The sequence below is a fragment of the Hypanus sabinus genome, chromosome 13 (assembly GCF_030144855.1).
Source record: "Hypanus sabinus isolate sHypSab1 chromosome 13, sHypSab1.hap1, whole genome shotgun sequence".
Classification (NCBI taxonomy): domain Eukaryota; kingdom Metazoa; phylum Chordata; class Chondrichthyes; order Myliobatiformes; family Dasyatidae; genus Hypanus; species Hypanus sabinus.
Window position 1 is genome coordinate 32640918 of NC_082718.1, and position 15874 is coordinate 32656791.

General features: G+C 39.7%; 1 protein-coding gene across 7 annotated transcripts in view; it reads right to left on the reverse strand.

The window, feature by feature from the left end:
• The window catches only part of trabd (TraB domain containing), a 56644-nt gene that overhangs the window by 13792 nt on the left and 26978 nt on the right, over positions 1 to 15874 (reverse strand). For 6 of the 7 annotated variants that reach the window (XM_059987444.1, XM_059987445.1, XM_059987443.1 and 3 more), the window contains exons 5-8: positions 14638 to 14804; positions 10969 to 11109; positions 7194 to 7304; positions 4818 to 4957 (exon numbers count right to left, since the gene is read on the reverse strand). In XM_059987444.1, the coding sequence (XP_059843427.1) occupies positions 4818 to 4957; positions 7194 to 7304; positions 10969 to 11109; positions 14638 to 14804 (559 nt within the window). The remainder of the gene's footprint in view (positions 1 to 4817; positions 4958 to 7193; positions 7305 to 10968; positions 11110 to 14637; positions 14805 to 15874) is intronic. The other variant, XM_059987448.1, reaches the window with a different exon arrangement.

The following is a 15874-nucleotide window of genomic DNA, read 5'->3' on the forward strand; positions in this document are numbered from 1 at the left end:
AAAAAAAATTGGGGATGTACCAATGGAAAAGACTGCGGTGAGCTACCAAGTTTGGACAGGAGAATTCCATTGATAGTAATTCCTGCATCTCATTTACAGAGAGGGAGATTGGCCTGTTGTGGTGTGGTCTCACTGACAGACATCACTCAGTGTTTGAAGTTGATTGAAACATCCGATTGTAGTGGTGGCAGGGCCCGCACAACTCAGTGCAGAAACCTAGGACCCATAGATTCTTGATTAGTCAGGGTCTCAAAGGTTACAAGAAGACAAGAGAATGGGGTTGAGAGGAATAATAAATCAGCCATGAATGCTGGAGCAGACTCAGTGGGCTGAATGGCTTAATTCTGCTTCTATGTCTTATGGTCTTATAATTGTTACTGATTTATTAAACAACGATAATCACTGATCAAAGTTACCATCACACCCAAGAGAATTATTCAGAAGCTTGTTGCTATTTGGGCACACTCTCAAAAAGGTTCATCACCCCGACCTAGATAGTGGTACTGGCTCCTCAAGATTTCCTTGAATGTGTGTATATTGGGAGAATAGTGTTCAACGAGACTGTTAGATTCACAAGGAGAGAGACAAAAAAGTGTAAAGCAGAAAATTTTGGGCCGAATAGAGAAAGAAAATTAAAAACTTTTTAAACTGATGAATAACCAGGACTAGCAAAGGAGTAAAGATATTTGGTTGTCCATGCATGTAAAGACAGTCGAAAGGCCAAGAGGTTTATTTTCAATTAAAGGTTCAATGTTCAATTATAAACTGAATGAAGTTATTTTTAAAGTTGAGCAGAACCTTCATTAAAGCCAAAGTAGAACGTCAAATTCTTGATCTTGGGTCGTGGGCAAGGTTTAATTGACGTGGTTTGTGAATTGGACTCTGTAGTTCTCAGTATTATGAGCTTCTGGTCTCTCCTCATTTTGTTGATTTTGAATCGGAGCCACTTGCATCTAACAAACACTGAGCTGAACAGAACATTCCTAGACTTGTTATTGTGTTTTTTGCTTTTTTGTTGCTATTTGCGCGGTTTGTTTTCTTTTTGTGCATGTGGGGGGTGGGGGTTGATGTTCCTCTTTGAACGGGTTCCATGGTTTTCTTTAAATTACAGCGGGGAACTAGACAAGGATGTCCTCTTAGTCTTTTACTTTTTGCTTTAGCTATAGAACTCTTAGCAATAGCATTTCAAGAAGCTAAGGACATTTCTGGTATACTAAGGGAAGGTATGTCTCATAAAATTTCATTATATGCTGATGATATTTTACTTTTTATCTCTAACACTGAAACTTCTTTACCTTCGGTTCTTTCTTTAATCTCCCAGTTTAGTTCTTTTTCAGGACATAAGCTGAACCTACATAAAAGTGAGCTATTTCCTTTAAAAGACCTAATGTCATCAAATGCCAAATTTCCGTTCAAAGTTGTTACAAGTCAATTTACATATTTAGGTGTAACAATTACTAAAAACTTCAAGAATTTATTCAAAAAAAAAACAAACCCCTTATTGAATTATGTGAAAAAGACGCTTTCTAAATGGTCCCCTCTTTCTTTATCCCTAATTGGCCGAATTAATTCGATTAAAATGAAGATTCTTCCTAAATTTTTATATCTTTTTCAGGCCTTACCTATTTTTATTCCTAAGACGTACCTTGATTCTTTAGATTCAATTTTAACCTCCTATATCTGGAATAATAAACAAGCTCATTTAAGTAAAGTTTATTTACAAAGAAATAAAGAGATGGGTGGACTAGCCCTACCCAATTTTAGGTTTTACTATTGGGCTGCCAATATAAGGAATATTACTTTCTGGTCCTATTATATTTATTGTAAAGATTGCCCATTGTGGGTCTCCTTAGAAGTTAATTCTGTAAAAAAATTCCTCTATTGTCTCTCTTCTTGGATCATACTCTTCTTTTTCAGCAAATAAAACAACAGATACCATCATTGTTAAGCAAACTTTAAGGATCTGGTCTCAATTTATAACCATATATAACCATATAAACCATATAACAATCACAGCACGGAAACAGGCCATCTCGGCCCTCCTAGTCCGTGCCAAACTCGTAATATCACCTAGTCCCACCTACCCGCACTCAGCCCATAACCCTCCACTCCTTTCCTGTTCATATACCTATCCAATTTTACCTTAAGTGACACAACTGAACTGGCCTCTACTACTTCTACAGGAAGCTCATTCCACACAGCTATCACTCTCTGAGTAAAGAAATACCCCCTCGTGTTTCCCTTAAACTTCTGCCCCCTTTACGATTTATGTCAACGATTTAGATGAGGGCATTGAAAACTATATCAGCAAGTTTGCTGACGATACTAAACTGGGTGGCAGTGTGACATGCGAAGAGGACGTTAGGAGAATACAGGGAGACTTGGATAGGCTGAGTGAGTGGGCAGATACTTGGCAGATGTCATTCAATGAGAATAAATGTGAAGTTATCCACTTTGGAAGCTGGAACAAGAGGGCAGAGTATTGTCTGAACGGTGTCGAGTTAGGTAAGGGAGAAATGCAAAGAGACCTAGGAGTCCTAGTTCACCAGTCAATGAAGGTGAATGAGCAAGTGCAACAGGCAGTGAAGAGGGCAAATGGAATGTTGGCCTTTGTTACAAGGGGAATTGAGTACAAGAGCAAGAATGTCCTTTTGCATTTGTACAGGGCCCTGGTGAGACCACACCTGGAATATTGTGTACAGTTTTGGTCTCCAGGTTTAAGGAAGGACATTCTGGCAATTGAGGAAGTGCAGCGTAGATTCACTAGGTTGATTCCTGGGATGGCAGGGCTGTCTTACGCAGAGAGATTGGAGAGATTGGGCTTGTACACGCTGGAATTGAGGAGATTGAGAGGGGATCTAATTGAAACGTTTAAGATAATTAAAGGATTTGATAGGATTGAGGCAGGAAATATGTTCCAGATGTTGGGAGAGTCCAGTACCAGAGGGCATGGATTGAGAATAAGAGGTCAGTTATTTAAAACAGAGTTGAGGAAGAGTTTCTTCTCCCAGAGAGTTGTGGAGATGTGGAATGCACTGCCTCGGAAGGCCAATTCTCTGGATGCTTTCAAGAAGGAGCTAGATAGATATCTGATGGATAGGGGAATCAAGGGATATGGGGACAAGGCAGGGACTGGGTATTGATAGTGAATGATCAGCCATGATCTCAGAATGGCGGTGCAAACTCGAGGGGCCGAACGGTCTACTTCTGCACCTATTGTCTGCAGGGAAGATGAATCTGCATATGTACTTTGAATATAAATGTACTTAGAATCTTTAAGATTCTATTTTGGAAAGCCATTTTCAGGAGGATTTGAAATATTTGGTGAATCACCAGAATGATATCAGAACTTAAATTACGAGAAAAGTTTGCATAAGTTTGGCTCTTATACTTGGATTCAACGTCAGGGAATAATGGAATGTGATTAAGTGGTTAAGTAATTTGAAGCGGAATACAAAGTGATCATGTCCACCAATGGAGGAGGATTTCAGAATTTGCTTCACAGATTATAAAGTGAGAGCTGGTTACACTATAGTAACATGGTCGTATTAATGGAAATGTTGCAGTGTAGACATTGATGAACTGAGATTTTCAAACCCCTCCCCAAAAATTTTGGTCAAGAGTTTTAAGGGGCATGAATTATAAGACTATTAGGAGCAGAATTAGGCCATTTGACCCATCGAGTCTGCTCTGCAATTTCATCATGACTAATCCATTTTCCCACTCATCCCTAATCTCTTGCTTTCTCCCAATATCCCTTCATGCCCAGATTAATCAACAATTTATTGACCTCTAAATATACCTAATGACTTGACTCCAAAGCCACCTGTGGCAATGAATTCCACAGATTGACCACTCTTTGGCTAAAGAAGTTCCTCATTTTTGTTCTAAAAGGATGCCCCTCTCTTCTGAGGCTGCTTCCTCTGGTCCTAGACTCCCCCACCAAAGGAAACATCCTCTCCATATCTACTGTATTGAGGCCTTTCAACATTCAATAGGTTTCTATGATTCTTCTGAATTCCAGTGAGAAGGAGCCCAGAACATCAAATGCTCCTTATATGACAAGCCTTTCAATCCCAGTATCATTTACATGAACCTCCTTTGAACCCTCTCTCCAGGGTCAGCACATTTTTTCTAAGATAAGGGGTCCAAAACTGCCCAAAATACTACAAGTGAGGCCTCACCAGTGCTTTGCAAAGCCTCAAGATTACATCCTTGCTTTAATATTCTAGTCCTCTCGAAATGAATGCTAACATTGCATTAATCTTCCTCACCACCTATTCAACCTGCAAGTTAACCTTTAGGGAATCCCGCACAAGGGCTCTCAAGTCCCTTTGCAGATCAGTTTTTTGAATTTTCTCTCCATTTAGAAAATAGTCTATGCTTTTATTTCTTCTACTGAAGTGCATGACCATACAGTTCCCAACACTGTATTCTATCTGTCATTTCTTTGCCCATTCTCCTGATCTGCAAAAGTCCTTCTGTAGCCTCTCTGCTTCTTCAAAGCTACCTGCCCCTCCACCTAGCTTCCTATGGAGGCCAGGAATAAAATGAGCTAAGCATCTAATAGCATAAGGGTTTGAGATATTTTCATGCATTCCCAAATAATATCATAAATACAAGTTGTTAATGCAAGTGTCTTGTGACAATGATCTTCACAATCTGTAAAAACTGCCTGAGAATACACATTTAGTATTATTTCTGTACAAAATCAGTTTAACATAACATTTTCAGGTAATCAGTATAACAATTTTGTTCGGTTATAAATGGCATAAATTGAAGCCTGTAATTCTTTCGAAATTATCAGTTTTTCGTACCTGATAGGATCAGACAGGAAGCAGAGGCCCCAGGCTAACTTGACCTTTTGCCAGAGAGAAAGTGCAGCAATGGCCCTTTTAAAGGTGATGGGGATGGGCCGATCCCCAAGGTGAAACTTACAGAAAGGCACTTTCCCAGCCTGCAACACACAAGAATGTCAAGTTCATTAAAAGCTCACTGCATAACGGAAGCCCTTACACTCCAAGATCTTGAAGCTAATACAATTTAAATAGATAAATGATCCTTCAGGGAGGGTGATTTATAGAGATTTGTCTGTTTAGGCCAAACATAATCTTATCCTTGGAAGAGCACTCAAAAAGTAAATGCTTCAAATGTTAAACACTCATGTCAAGACCAAACCACACCATTTGGATGGCTACTGCAGTACCCGAAGGGAATATCTTTAATAGTTATGTAACTGGACTTGCTCAGAAAACTGTACACATTCTCCAGATAATGCAAATTCAAAAATCATGCTTCTAACCTTTTAATCCAAATTCAATTTGAAAAGTTGAAATAAAAGAAAAGTTATCAGTCAAATGAACCTAAAGAATTTAAATCACCCTAATAGTTCACCTAAGGGTAATTTGGGGAAAGAACACTGCCTGCTATTCTTGCCCAGCATGTTTTTGTGAATAATTGTTCCTAGTATGGGAAACAGTAAAGGCTACCTACAGAAAAGGTGTAAATAAGGTTGAAAGAGTACAGAAAAAATTTATAAGGATGGCGCCAGGTCTGGAAGACATGAGCTTTAAGATAAGATTAATTTGTGTTTTTTTTAAATATAAGGGAAGATTAAGTATCTTCCCCCTTCCTTGTCAGTCCTGAAGAATGCTCTCAGCCTGAAATGTCGACTGTTTATGTGTTTCCATAGATGCTGCCTGACCTGCTGAGCCCCTCCAGCATTTTGCGTGTGTTGCTCAGGATTTCCAGCATCTGCAGACTTTTTCGTGTTAGAACTTTATTTCTTGGAACACAGAAGATTGAGGGGTGATTTGTGGGACTATAACTAGAGGTCATGGGAGCACAAGGAGAAAATTTTTCACTCAGAGGGTTGTGAGAGTTTGGAAGGAGCTGCCAGCGCAGTGGTGTATGCGAGATCGATTTCAACGTTTACGAGAAGTTTGGTAGGTACATGGATGGTAGGGGTGTGGAGGGCTATGGTCTGATTGCAGGTTGATGGGGCGAGGCAGTACAAATGGTTCAACATGGACAGGGTGGTTGGGTTTCTGTATTGTACTTTTCTATGAGCCCACATTGAGGTATCTTAAAGGCAAATAGCAGATGGTTATACACAAGTTAACAAGAGGCATGTGCCAACTGCACCATTGACAACATCGTCAGAAATTAAAAACTCAATTTATGCAAAGAGCCGTAGAATTTGTAACACAACATTGACATGCTACTTGCAGAGTACATAATTGTAATCACTAAACATTGCTTTCTACATAAACTCGTTTGGATGACCATGTTGTCCAAATGAAATGCACGGAGCACTCAAATGTTGTGAGTGACAAATCTGTCAGAAAACAAGAATATTTATTTTAAATATTGTTTAGAATATTCAGTAGTGGAGCAGTAAGATTGTCACTGACCACAGAGCAAACAGTCCACAAAAGATTTTTTGATCTCTGGCTTTCCTCTTTCCTGGATAGAGCTGTGTGGCATCAGTGCCTCTAGTACCCTGTATCAATGATGCTCTTGAGATAGATTAAAAAGCCAGTCATAAGGACCAACTCTCAGACCACAAAGGAAGCAAAAAGCACCAATTTTAATTAAACCTTTTAGACCACAGGATCCCAACCTGGGATCCACAGACCCCTGGGTTAATGATAGGGGTCCACGGTATAAAAAAAAATTGGGAACTCCTGTCTCCTAGACAATGTATATTGTACACTGAAACAAGCACACACACACACGATTAACATAGAAGCTGAAATAATGAAACTTCATAGTAATATAAAAGGCAATTTTTAAATTTTTGGAATTAAAATTCCACACAATACAATGTTAATGGGTGTCATTAAACAATAATTATGGCTTAATGCACCTTTAAAACTCCATCACATTTTATTCAACAAGACAGAGTACTCCATATATTCTCTCCCAGCCAGGAACATAGATCACAAAGTCTTAAATTCCCACAATCCACTTGATTACCATAGAAATGTGAACAAGCAGGATATCTGGAGTTCCCAGTAAGTAGCATAAATACATATTACACATTGTTATTAAGATTCCCTTTACTGTAGGCGAGGTCAGATAACTTCAATGTAACTGCAAATCCAGGCAACTATATACAGATGGCATTGCTGAACACAAGCAAGACTGAGTGAATTTCAAGAGGGATAAAACTGAAAAAGATGAGTAACTACCTCCTTGAAGGCTTCCCTGAACTCCCCTCCTGGAGCCATGCCCAACTGTTCAGTGATGTGAGCAGAGACCTTCCATAGCAGCATCTGCATCAGTCCAGACATTACTCCATTCTATCAAAACAACAGTTAAAAGTTTTAGTGTATAAAAAAAAGGCTCCACTGATATTTGCACAGTGTATTAACTACATTCGGTAGCTTAAACTTAACATTATTCAGAAGGTAAAGGGCACATGTTCAGATTTACTGATTCCTTTGGAAGAGGTTTACAATCCTAGCTTTAATAGATAAATGCAGTCGCACCAATAACAGGAATTTTTTTTAAAAAAACATATTGCAATTAAAGGATCAAGTGTTTTCCCAGCATATATGACAAATAAACTCTTCACGGGCTTCCTTTGCTAGGCGGCCCCAAAAGCCATCGAAATAAAACTAAAGGAAAAGAACTTTAACAAGATGAAGGGCTTGATCCAAGTAAGAACTGGAATTCGATTGTAAACAAGATGGGAGAGCCAAAACCTGATTGGATGAGGACTAACCAATTAGGAGGGACTGACAATAGGGGTATAAATACTACCGGACTAGACACGCCCAGGCATCCTCCCTGATGAAGATGGCAAAGTTTGTCATCTAACTGTCGGCTATAATTGATACATGTACCTGGCTGGAGGCACGAGAAGAGCTATTCATCATATTGTAATTACATTCATATTAAAACATTTTTCCCGGTTTACTAGAAGTTTGAGGTGTTTGACTACAAGACAGTTTAAGAATCAAAATCTGCTTGTGAGCAGCATCAGTGTCAGGTAGCGTAGTGGTTAGCATGGCCCTATTACAGCTCAGGGTGTTTCGGGGTTCTGTAATGATTCTCTGTACGCACTCTGCATGGAATATATATTTTCTCCAGGTGCTCCGGTTTCTTCCCAGAGTCCAAAGACGTACTGGGTAGGTTAATTGGTCATTGTATAATGTCCCATGGTTAGGGTTAATCAGGGTTTGGGGGAGGGGCGGAAGTGATTGTGTGGCTTGAAAAGCCTACTCTGCACTGTATCGCTAAATAAGTTAGATTATAACGCCACAGTTCACAAAACAGCACAATTCCAAAGCAGTCTTTAGAACTATCACTTTATATTTTGCTTCTGATATAAGAGGTGCTTGGTATCAATCAACTGAATGAATGCCTTAGACATGAATGACCAAGTTATTAGAGACCTTACTGACTGAAGTATTAGTAACATGATTCTGAAAATGATAAATGATTAAGTTTGGTGTGGGTGTGGGGGACATGAGATGACGAGGATGAAAGGTAATTTAATCCAAGTGGTAAAAATGGCCAGAACAATGAAATAACTGTCAGTAATTGCAAAAAAGATGGATGATTGGACACACGGTAAGAAAATTATGATTTGAGGAATAGAAAGAGTAGGAAATTTATTATACTTTTAAACTCGGGGTCCATTCCATGTACCAAAATGATCTTTTTAAAATCACACTACAAGGGAGATTTGCACAACGAATTTGGGAAAAAAGATAAATAAAAAATTTTACAGAATGGTGGTAGACCACATAGAAGGGCTAATAGTTTTTAATGTCTAAAAACTGAAACAATAAAGCTTTTTAGCTCATCAAAACAATGCCGCTCTTAAGGAACAATTCAATTCAGTCCCACAAGGTTTTTGCCTCATACCAACACGAGTTATTTTCAACTACGTGCTCCGCTGCCTTCTTTTGAAGAAGTCCCATATTCCATTTACATGGACATAGCATCAACATGATTCCTCAGTTTAGAAGATCTTGCTTCCGTGAAACTGTGGGCTGCATGGTACTGCTCTGGTTAGCACAACGATTTACAGTATCAGCAACCTACGCTCATTTCCTGCAGCTGCCAGAAAGGAGTTTTTAAGTTCTTCCTGTGAGCACTTGGGTTTCCTCCCACAGTTCAAAAATATCCTGGTTGGAAGGTTAATTGGTCATTGTAAATTGCAGCCCCCCCCCAATTAAGCTAGAGTTAAATCGGGGGATCACTGGGTGGCCCAGCTTGAAGGATCAGAAGGGCCTATTCCATGCTGTATCTCTGTAAATACAGTGCCTATAAAAAGTATTTAACCTCCCTGGAAGTTTTAATGTTTTACAACATTGAATCATCGTGGATTTAATTTGGCTCTTTTTGACAATGATCAACAGAAAATTTCTTTTGTATCAAAGTGAAAGCAGATCTCTACAAAGTGATCTAAATCACAAATATAAAACACTAAATAACTGACTGCATAAGTATTCACCCCCTTCAAGTCAGTAGTTAGTAGATGCACCTTTAGCAGCAGTTACAGCCTTGAGTCCATCAGCTTTACACATCTGGACACTGCAATTTTCCCCATTCTTTTTTACAAAACTGTTCAAGCCCTTTCAGATTGCTTGGGGGAATCATGAGTGAACAGACCTTCTCAAGCCCAGCCACAAATTCTCAACTGGATTGAGGTCTGGACTCTGACATGACCCTCCAGGAAATTAACTTTGTTGTTTTTGTTATTCCTGTATAACTTTGGCTTTATGCTTGAGGTCACTGTCTTGCTGGAAAACAAATCTTCTCCCAAGTCGCAGCTCTCTAGCACACTGCATCAGGTTTTCCTCCAGGATTTCCCTGTGTTTGCTACATTCATTTTACCCTCTACCTTCACAAGCCTTCCAGGGCCTGCTGCAGTGAAGCATCCCCACAGCATAATGCAACTACCACCATACTTCATGGTAGAGGTGGTGTGTTTTTGATAATGTGTAGTGTTTGGCTTATGCCAAACATAGCATTTAGTCTGATGGCCAAAAAGCTCAGGTTTGGCTTAATCAAACCCTAGAACCTTCTTCCAGCTGACTTCAGAGTCTCCCACATACCTTCTGGCAAATGCTAACCAAGACTTCATGAGAGTTAATTTCAACAGTGGCTTTCTCTTTGCAACTCACCCATAAAGCTGTGACTGGTGAAGCACCTGGGTAACAGTTGTATGCGCAGTCTCTCCTATCTCAGCCCCTGAAGCTTGTACCTCCTTCAGAGATGTCACAGGTCTCTGGGTGGCCTCCCTCACTAGTCCCCTTCTTGCAAGGTCACTCAATTTTTGAGGACAGCCTGGTCTAGGCAGATTTACAGCTGTGCATTATTCTTTCCATTTCTTGAAGACCAACTTAACTGTACTCCAAGGGATAGTCAGTGACTTGGAATTTTTTTGTGCATCCAGCTCCTCACTTGCGCTTTTCAATAACCTTTTCACGAAGTTTCTTAGAATGTTCTTTCGTCTTCCTGGTGTAGTTTTTGACAGGATGCTGACTCACCAAAAGTTGGACTTTCCAGATACAGGTGTATTTTTACTAGAAACAATTCAAACACCTTGACTGCACACAGGTGATCTCCATTTCACTAATTACATGATTTCTAAAAGCAATTGGCTGCTCCAGTGATGATTTGGTGTGGCATATCAAAGGGTGTGAATACTTATGCAATCAATTATTTTGTGTTTTATATTTGCAATTAATTTAGATCACTTTGTAGAGATCTGTTTTCACTTGGACATGAAAGAGTTTTTTTCTGTTGATCAGTGTCAAAATGCCAAATTAAATCCTGTGATTCAATGTTGTAAAACAATAAAACATGGAAACTTTTGGGGCCAGAGGTGAATACTTTTTATAAGCGCTGTCGAACAGAATGCCGAAATTAAGTATGCACAAACCAAAATTACTACAAAATGCATACTTTATTGGCACCAAAGATAGAAGTCAAGACTAGACACAGTACCTGTTTAATAGCCTGTTGTAATTTGTCCAGATTGATTTCACTGGCTTCCTTAAGCAATGTCTTTTCATCCATTTTGAGCATGGAGACTCTATACTGACACAGTTCTACAACCACTACATCTGGCTGCACTTCTTGAATAGTCTGGAATAAAACAATAAGTATGTCATTCTTTGGGAAGCACATTTGTAACAGAAATATCACAAGAAGGAATTTTATTAAATTGAAGATACACTAACTAGATTCTGGAAGAAATGCTGAACTTTTCTACTGAGGGATTGAAGGATCTTCAAAAACAATATTCTATAAAAGATTTTGATGCTTTGATTCAAAAAGTTATTATAAAAATGTCAATATTCTTTTTCCATTGTGCAATTCCTATCAATATTTTTGTTCTCAATATAAGTTGATACAGAAGCCTCAGGACCAACACCACCAGGCTCAGGAACAGTTACCCCTCAACCATAATTAAAAACTTCACTCAACTTCACTTGCCCCATCATTGAAATGTTCCCATGGCCAATTTATTCACTTTCAAGGACTCCTCAGCCCATGTTCTTGATATTTATTCCTTATTTATTTACTATTATTACTTTTATTTTGTATTTGCATAGTTTGTCTTTTGCACATTCATTGTCTGTCTATCCCGTTGGATGCAGTCTTTCATTGATTCTATTGTGGTTCTTGGATTTATGTGTATGCCTGCCAGAAAATGAATCTCAGGGTTGTATATGGTGACATATACGTATGTACTTTGATGGTTCCTTAAGGTTGTTATAACTAGGAGTGGTAATGGGGAAAAAAATCCCACTCGCTATTAAATGCTCCTAATGTCGAGCACCTCAAATAGCATCTGACACCCAAGTCCAGCTCCTGGCCTTCACATGAGGCTTAGTTACTAAACTGAGCGGAACCCTTTTCAGTAGAAACGGAAAGGGCAAAGGCCGTTTACTGCTGCCTTAAAACCAGCAGCTTCGGGCTCATGGGGCTCGCCAGCCGCGGTTGGCAGCTCATCTAGAAGGAGAACGCTGACCTCAAATTTTCCTTGCCTTATGGCTATACCCACTCACGAGGTAGACTTTGTTATTAAACCAGAGGAAAAAAGCCGGAGCTGGAGTCAAATTGTATTGATCTCTGCTGTTCCTTTAGGTTCCTCATTAGATGCGTGGAGAGGGGGAGCTCGCTACATGGGCCACAGCTTGCTCTCCATATTGTACTGCCCAGGCTTGAGCATCTAGGCAGCTAGGACATAACATTTATGGCTGACCCTGACTGATAGAGGCCTCACAAGTACTTTAATAATAATTTTATTTTGAACTTTGAATTTGTTCGGCCTGTAACTTTAATACCAGCTGATGATGTTAACTGTGCAAAATACATCAGCTATTGCAGCATTTTATCAAAGTTTTGCATAGCCTTGTCTACCAACTCACATTAGATTTTAAACTTTTTACGACTAGCTCCTTTCATTATTTATCAAACAGACTACAGAACAATGCTGCTGGAATACAAAACACAAAGTACACTGCAGATGCTGTGGTCAAATCAACACGTACAAACAAACTGGATGAACTCAGCAGGTCGGGCAGCATCTGTTGAAATGAGCAGTCAATGTTTCGGGCTGAGACCCTTCATCAGGACTCAACGGATGCTGCCTGACCTGCTGAGTTCATCCAGCTTGTTTGTACCTGCTGGAATACAGGTGTTCAAAATATGATTTAATTCATCCTTGACTGGTATGGTATATAAATTAGCTTTCCAACTTTATGTATACACGTTGAAACGCAAACTGAATGAATACTTGTAGCCGCTATTATGACTTTCATTTTGCCCTCAGAATCTGAATATTCAGCCATACTTTTGGCCTGATTGAAATGTGACTGTAATTCAAAACTGCACATGGTGAAAATCTGAAATAAAAACAAAGTGCTGGAAATATTCACCAGGCCAAACAGTAACTACAGAGAAAAAAAATAACGGGCATTGAGCTTTACCAGAAAACAAAAAAGTGATCCTGCATGTTTTAAGATGCAGAGAGGGAAAGAGAAGGAGTGGACGAAGAAAATGTATTCATGTGGAGACCAAGGTGTCCAGGTAAGACTATGCTCATGTTGAAGTAACTGTCATTGCTGATAATCCCTCTAATCTCGTCTGTCTATGGCACTCCCTATTATGTAAAGGGAAGCTGGGTTTTAGGAAGACCTTCCTACAAAAAGTCTCACTCCAGAGGTGTGTCTAGTGGTTTAACTTCAAGTGTCTTGCTTGAGTACAACTGCCCCAGCCTTTTCTTTACTTCCACTTAGTTTCCATCCAGACAGTTTCTATCCCACTGTTGTAAGACTATTGAACAGTTCTCTAACACGATAAAATGGGACTCCTGACCTCATCATCTATCTCATTATGACCTTGCACCTTACTGTCTACCTGCACGTTCTCTGTAATTGTAAGACTACATTGAAGCCCGTCATCGTTTTACCCTGCTCTACCACAATGCACTGTTGTAATGAATTGATCTGTATGAACAGTATGCAAAGCAAGTTTTTCCACTGTACCTTGGTATACTTGACAATAAATCAATTTACCATTTAATTTAATTTACCAATTTTCAAATATCCATATCCAACACTTCTCATCCTCCATCAGATAGGCTAGCAACCATCATTCATTACAAGTCCCTGACTTGCACAACTACATCAAATGTACTTCCTTGCACCTTGCTTCCTGTAGATACTTCATTTTAATTCTTCCAGTTTCTCATCTGATTATATCTTTGCTAATACGACTTATCACAATCAACGCCTTTGAAGTATCTTCCTTTTCATTAACCATGGTTTCTCTTCTACCTTAGCTGAAAATAGTTCTGCAGTTGTTGCTTATTTCCCACACTTCTGTTCTCTTTCTCCAGCCCTCTAGACAAGTTCTGACTTTCCACCTCACCTCCACATTCAGTGGATCCTCCACCACCAAATACATCTTCCCCTCCCTTCCAGCATCCGGTAGGGACCATTCTCTTTGAGGCTCTCCAATTTGATCTTCCATTGCTACCAAGCACATCCCTTTTCATGACACTTCTCTATGCAACAGGCAATAACTAACTAACTTGCACCTTAATTCAGCTTTTCTCTTTTCACAAATAATGCTTTGCCTGCTGAACATTTCCAGCACTGTTTTACCAACTGTGGCTACCCTCATTAAACAAAGAGTAGTGTAGAGGTTAGCACAATGCTTTGCAGTGCCGGCGACTTGGGTTCAGTTCCCACCGCTGCCTGTATGGAGTTTGCATGCTCTCCCTGGATTTACCTCTGGGTGCTCCAGTTTCCTCCCACAGTCCAAAGACCCAACAGACAGTAGTTTAATTGGTTACTATAGGCTAGGGTTAAATCGGGAGTAGCTGGGTGGCTGCTCGAAGGGGTGGAAGGGCCTACAGCAGGCTGTATCCCAATAAACAAATAAATACTATTTATATTACTAAACCACTGACTGAAATCTAAGGAGACAAACCATGTTGAGAGGTTGACTGTACCTGAAGTTTCTCCACGCCTGAAAGCAATAAGTTTATGATCTGAAGATTGTTTTACATTGAATTAAAGTTCATTTTAATGCTTAGCATTCTTATACACAATTTACCAGTGGACAAGTTTTTCTAAAGTTGGAGCTGTTTTTTCTTTTTACCTTTACAACATCTCTTCTGCTACTATCGCTAAAGTGGGCTGTGCCAACCAGGTACACCTTACAACCATCTTCAGTGCTAAGTTCAGTGACAGTGTCTGGCAGATTTGGTTTCCCTTGCCTTTTTCGCATCTTCATTTCCCACAAAAGTTTAAAAGCATCTTCATCTGCTGCAAATAAATAAATATGTTACAAGTATGCTTGTCACATTAGGAACAGGAACACAGTTTCAGTGGTGCTCCATAAAACTATGTACCACATTGCAGACTCAATGGTACTAGCTGAAACCCGCACAATTTCTAAACTTGCAGTATTTACAGTTGTGAAAAATTAATGAGCTGACTTACTTATGTTATTTTTATTGTCTAACACTAATTCCACTGAAGACCATTAGACGTATAAAATGGAAGTTCAGTCCCAAAAACAAAGGTCACAGCTTAAAGAGAGATCTTATGGGCAATAAACCTTTCCTTTTGGATTAGTAATACTTTATTTTTAAACCTGATAAAGTTTTTTTGTTAAATTGGAGCTGAACAAATGGTATAACTTGTTTAACAATGCCAATAGGTGGCTGTGCCTCTCGTTACACCATGGTCGCCTAACGGTTAGCGCGGCAGTATTACAGCTTAGGGCGTTGGGGTTCAGAGTTCAATTTCAACGTCCTCTGGAAGCAGTCTGTATGTTCTCTCCATGGAACTTGTAGGCTTTCTTGTGCTCCGGTTTCCTCTCTCAGCCCAAAGTTGTACAGGTTAGTAGGTTAATTGGTCATTGTAAATTGTCCGATGGCTGGCTGGTGGCACAATGGCACCAGTGCTGGACTCCGGAGTGAAGGCTCCCAAGTTCGAATCCGAGTCAGGCCACCCCCCAGCACGCTTTCCATCTGTGCCGGGTTGAGCGTCAAGATAGCCACTCGGCCTCGTAAAAAATAAGAGGGTCAAGTCAGGAACTTTCATACTGTGACCCGGTTAATCCGAAAGGAGACCAATCCTGACACCACGCGCCAGACAAGAATGGCTGACTGTCTGGTGAGACACGCTTAAAAAAAACCTGTCCGATGATTAGGTTAGGGTTAAATCGGGGATTGCTGGGTAGCTTGGCTCAAAAGGGCTAAAGGCCTATTCTGCGATGCATCTCAATAAATAAATTTTTAAAATAACACAAGCCTTAACTGCTTAAACCCAAAATGCAAGCTTCACGTTTTTATAATGGGGCCTACACCGTCCATACCATTTTGTTGACT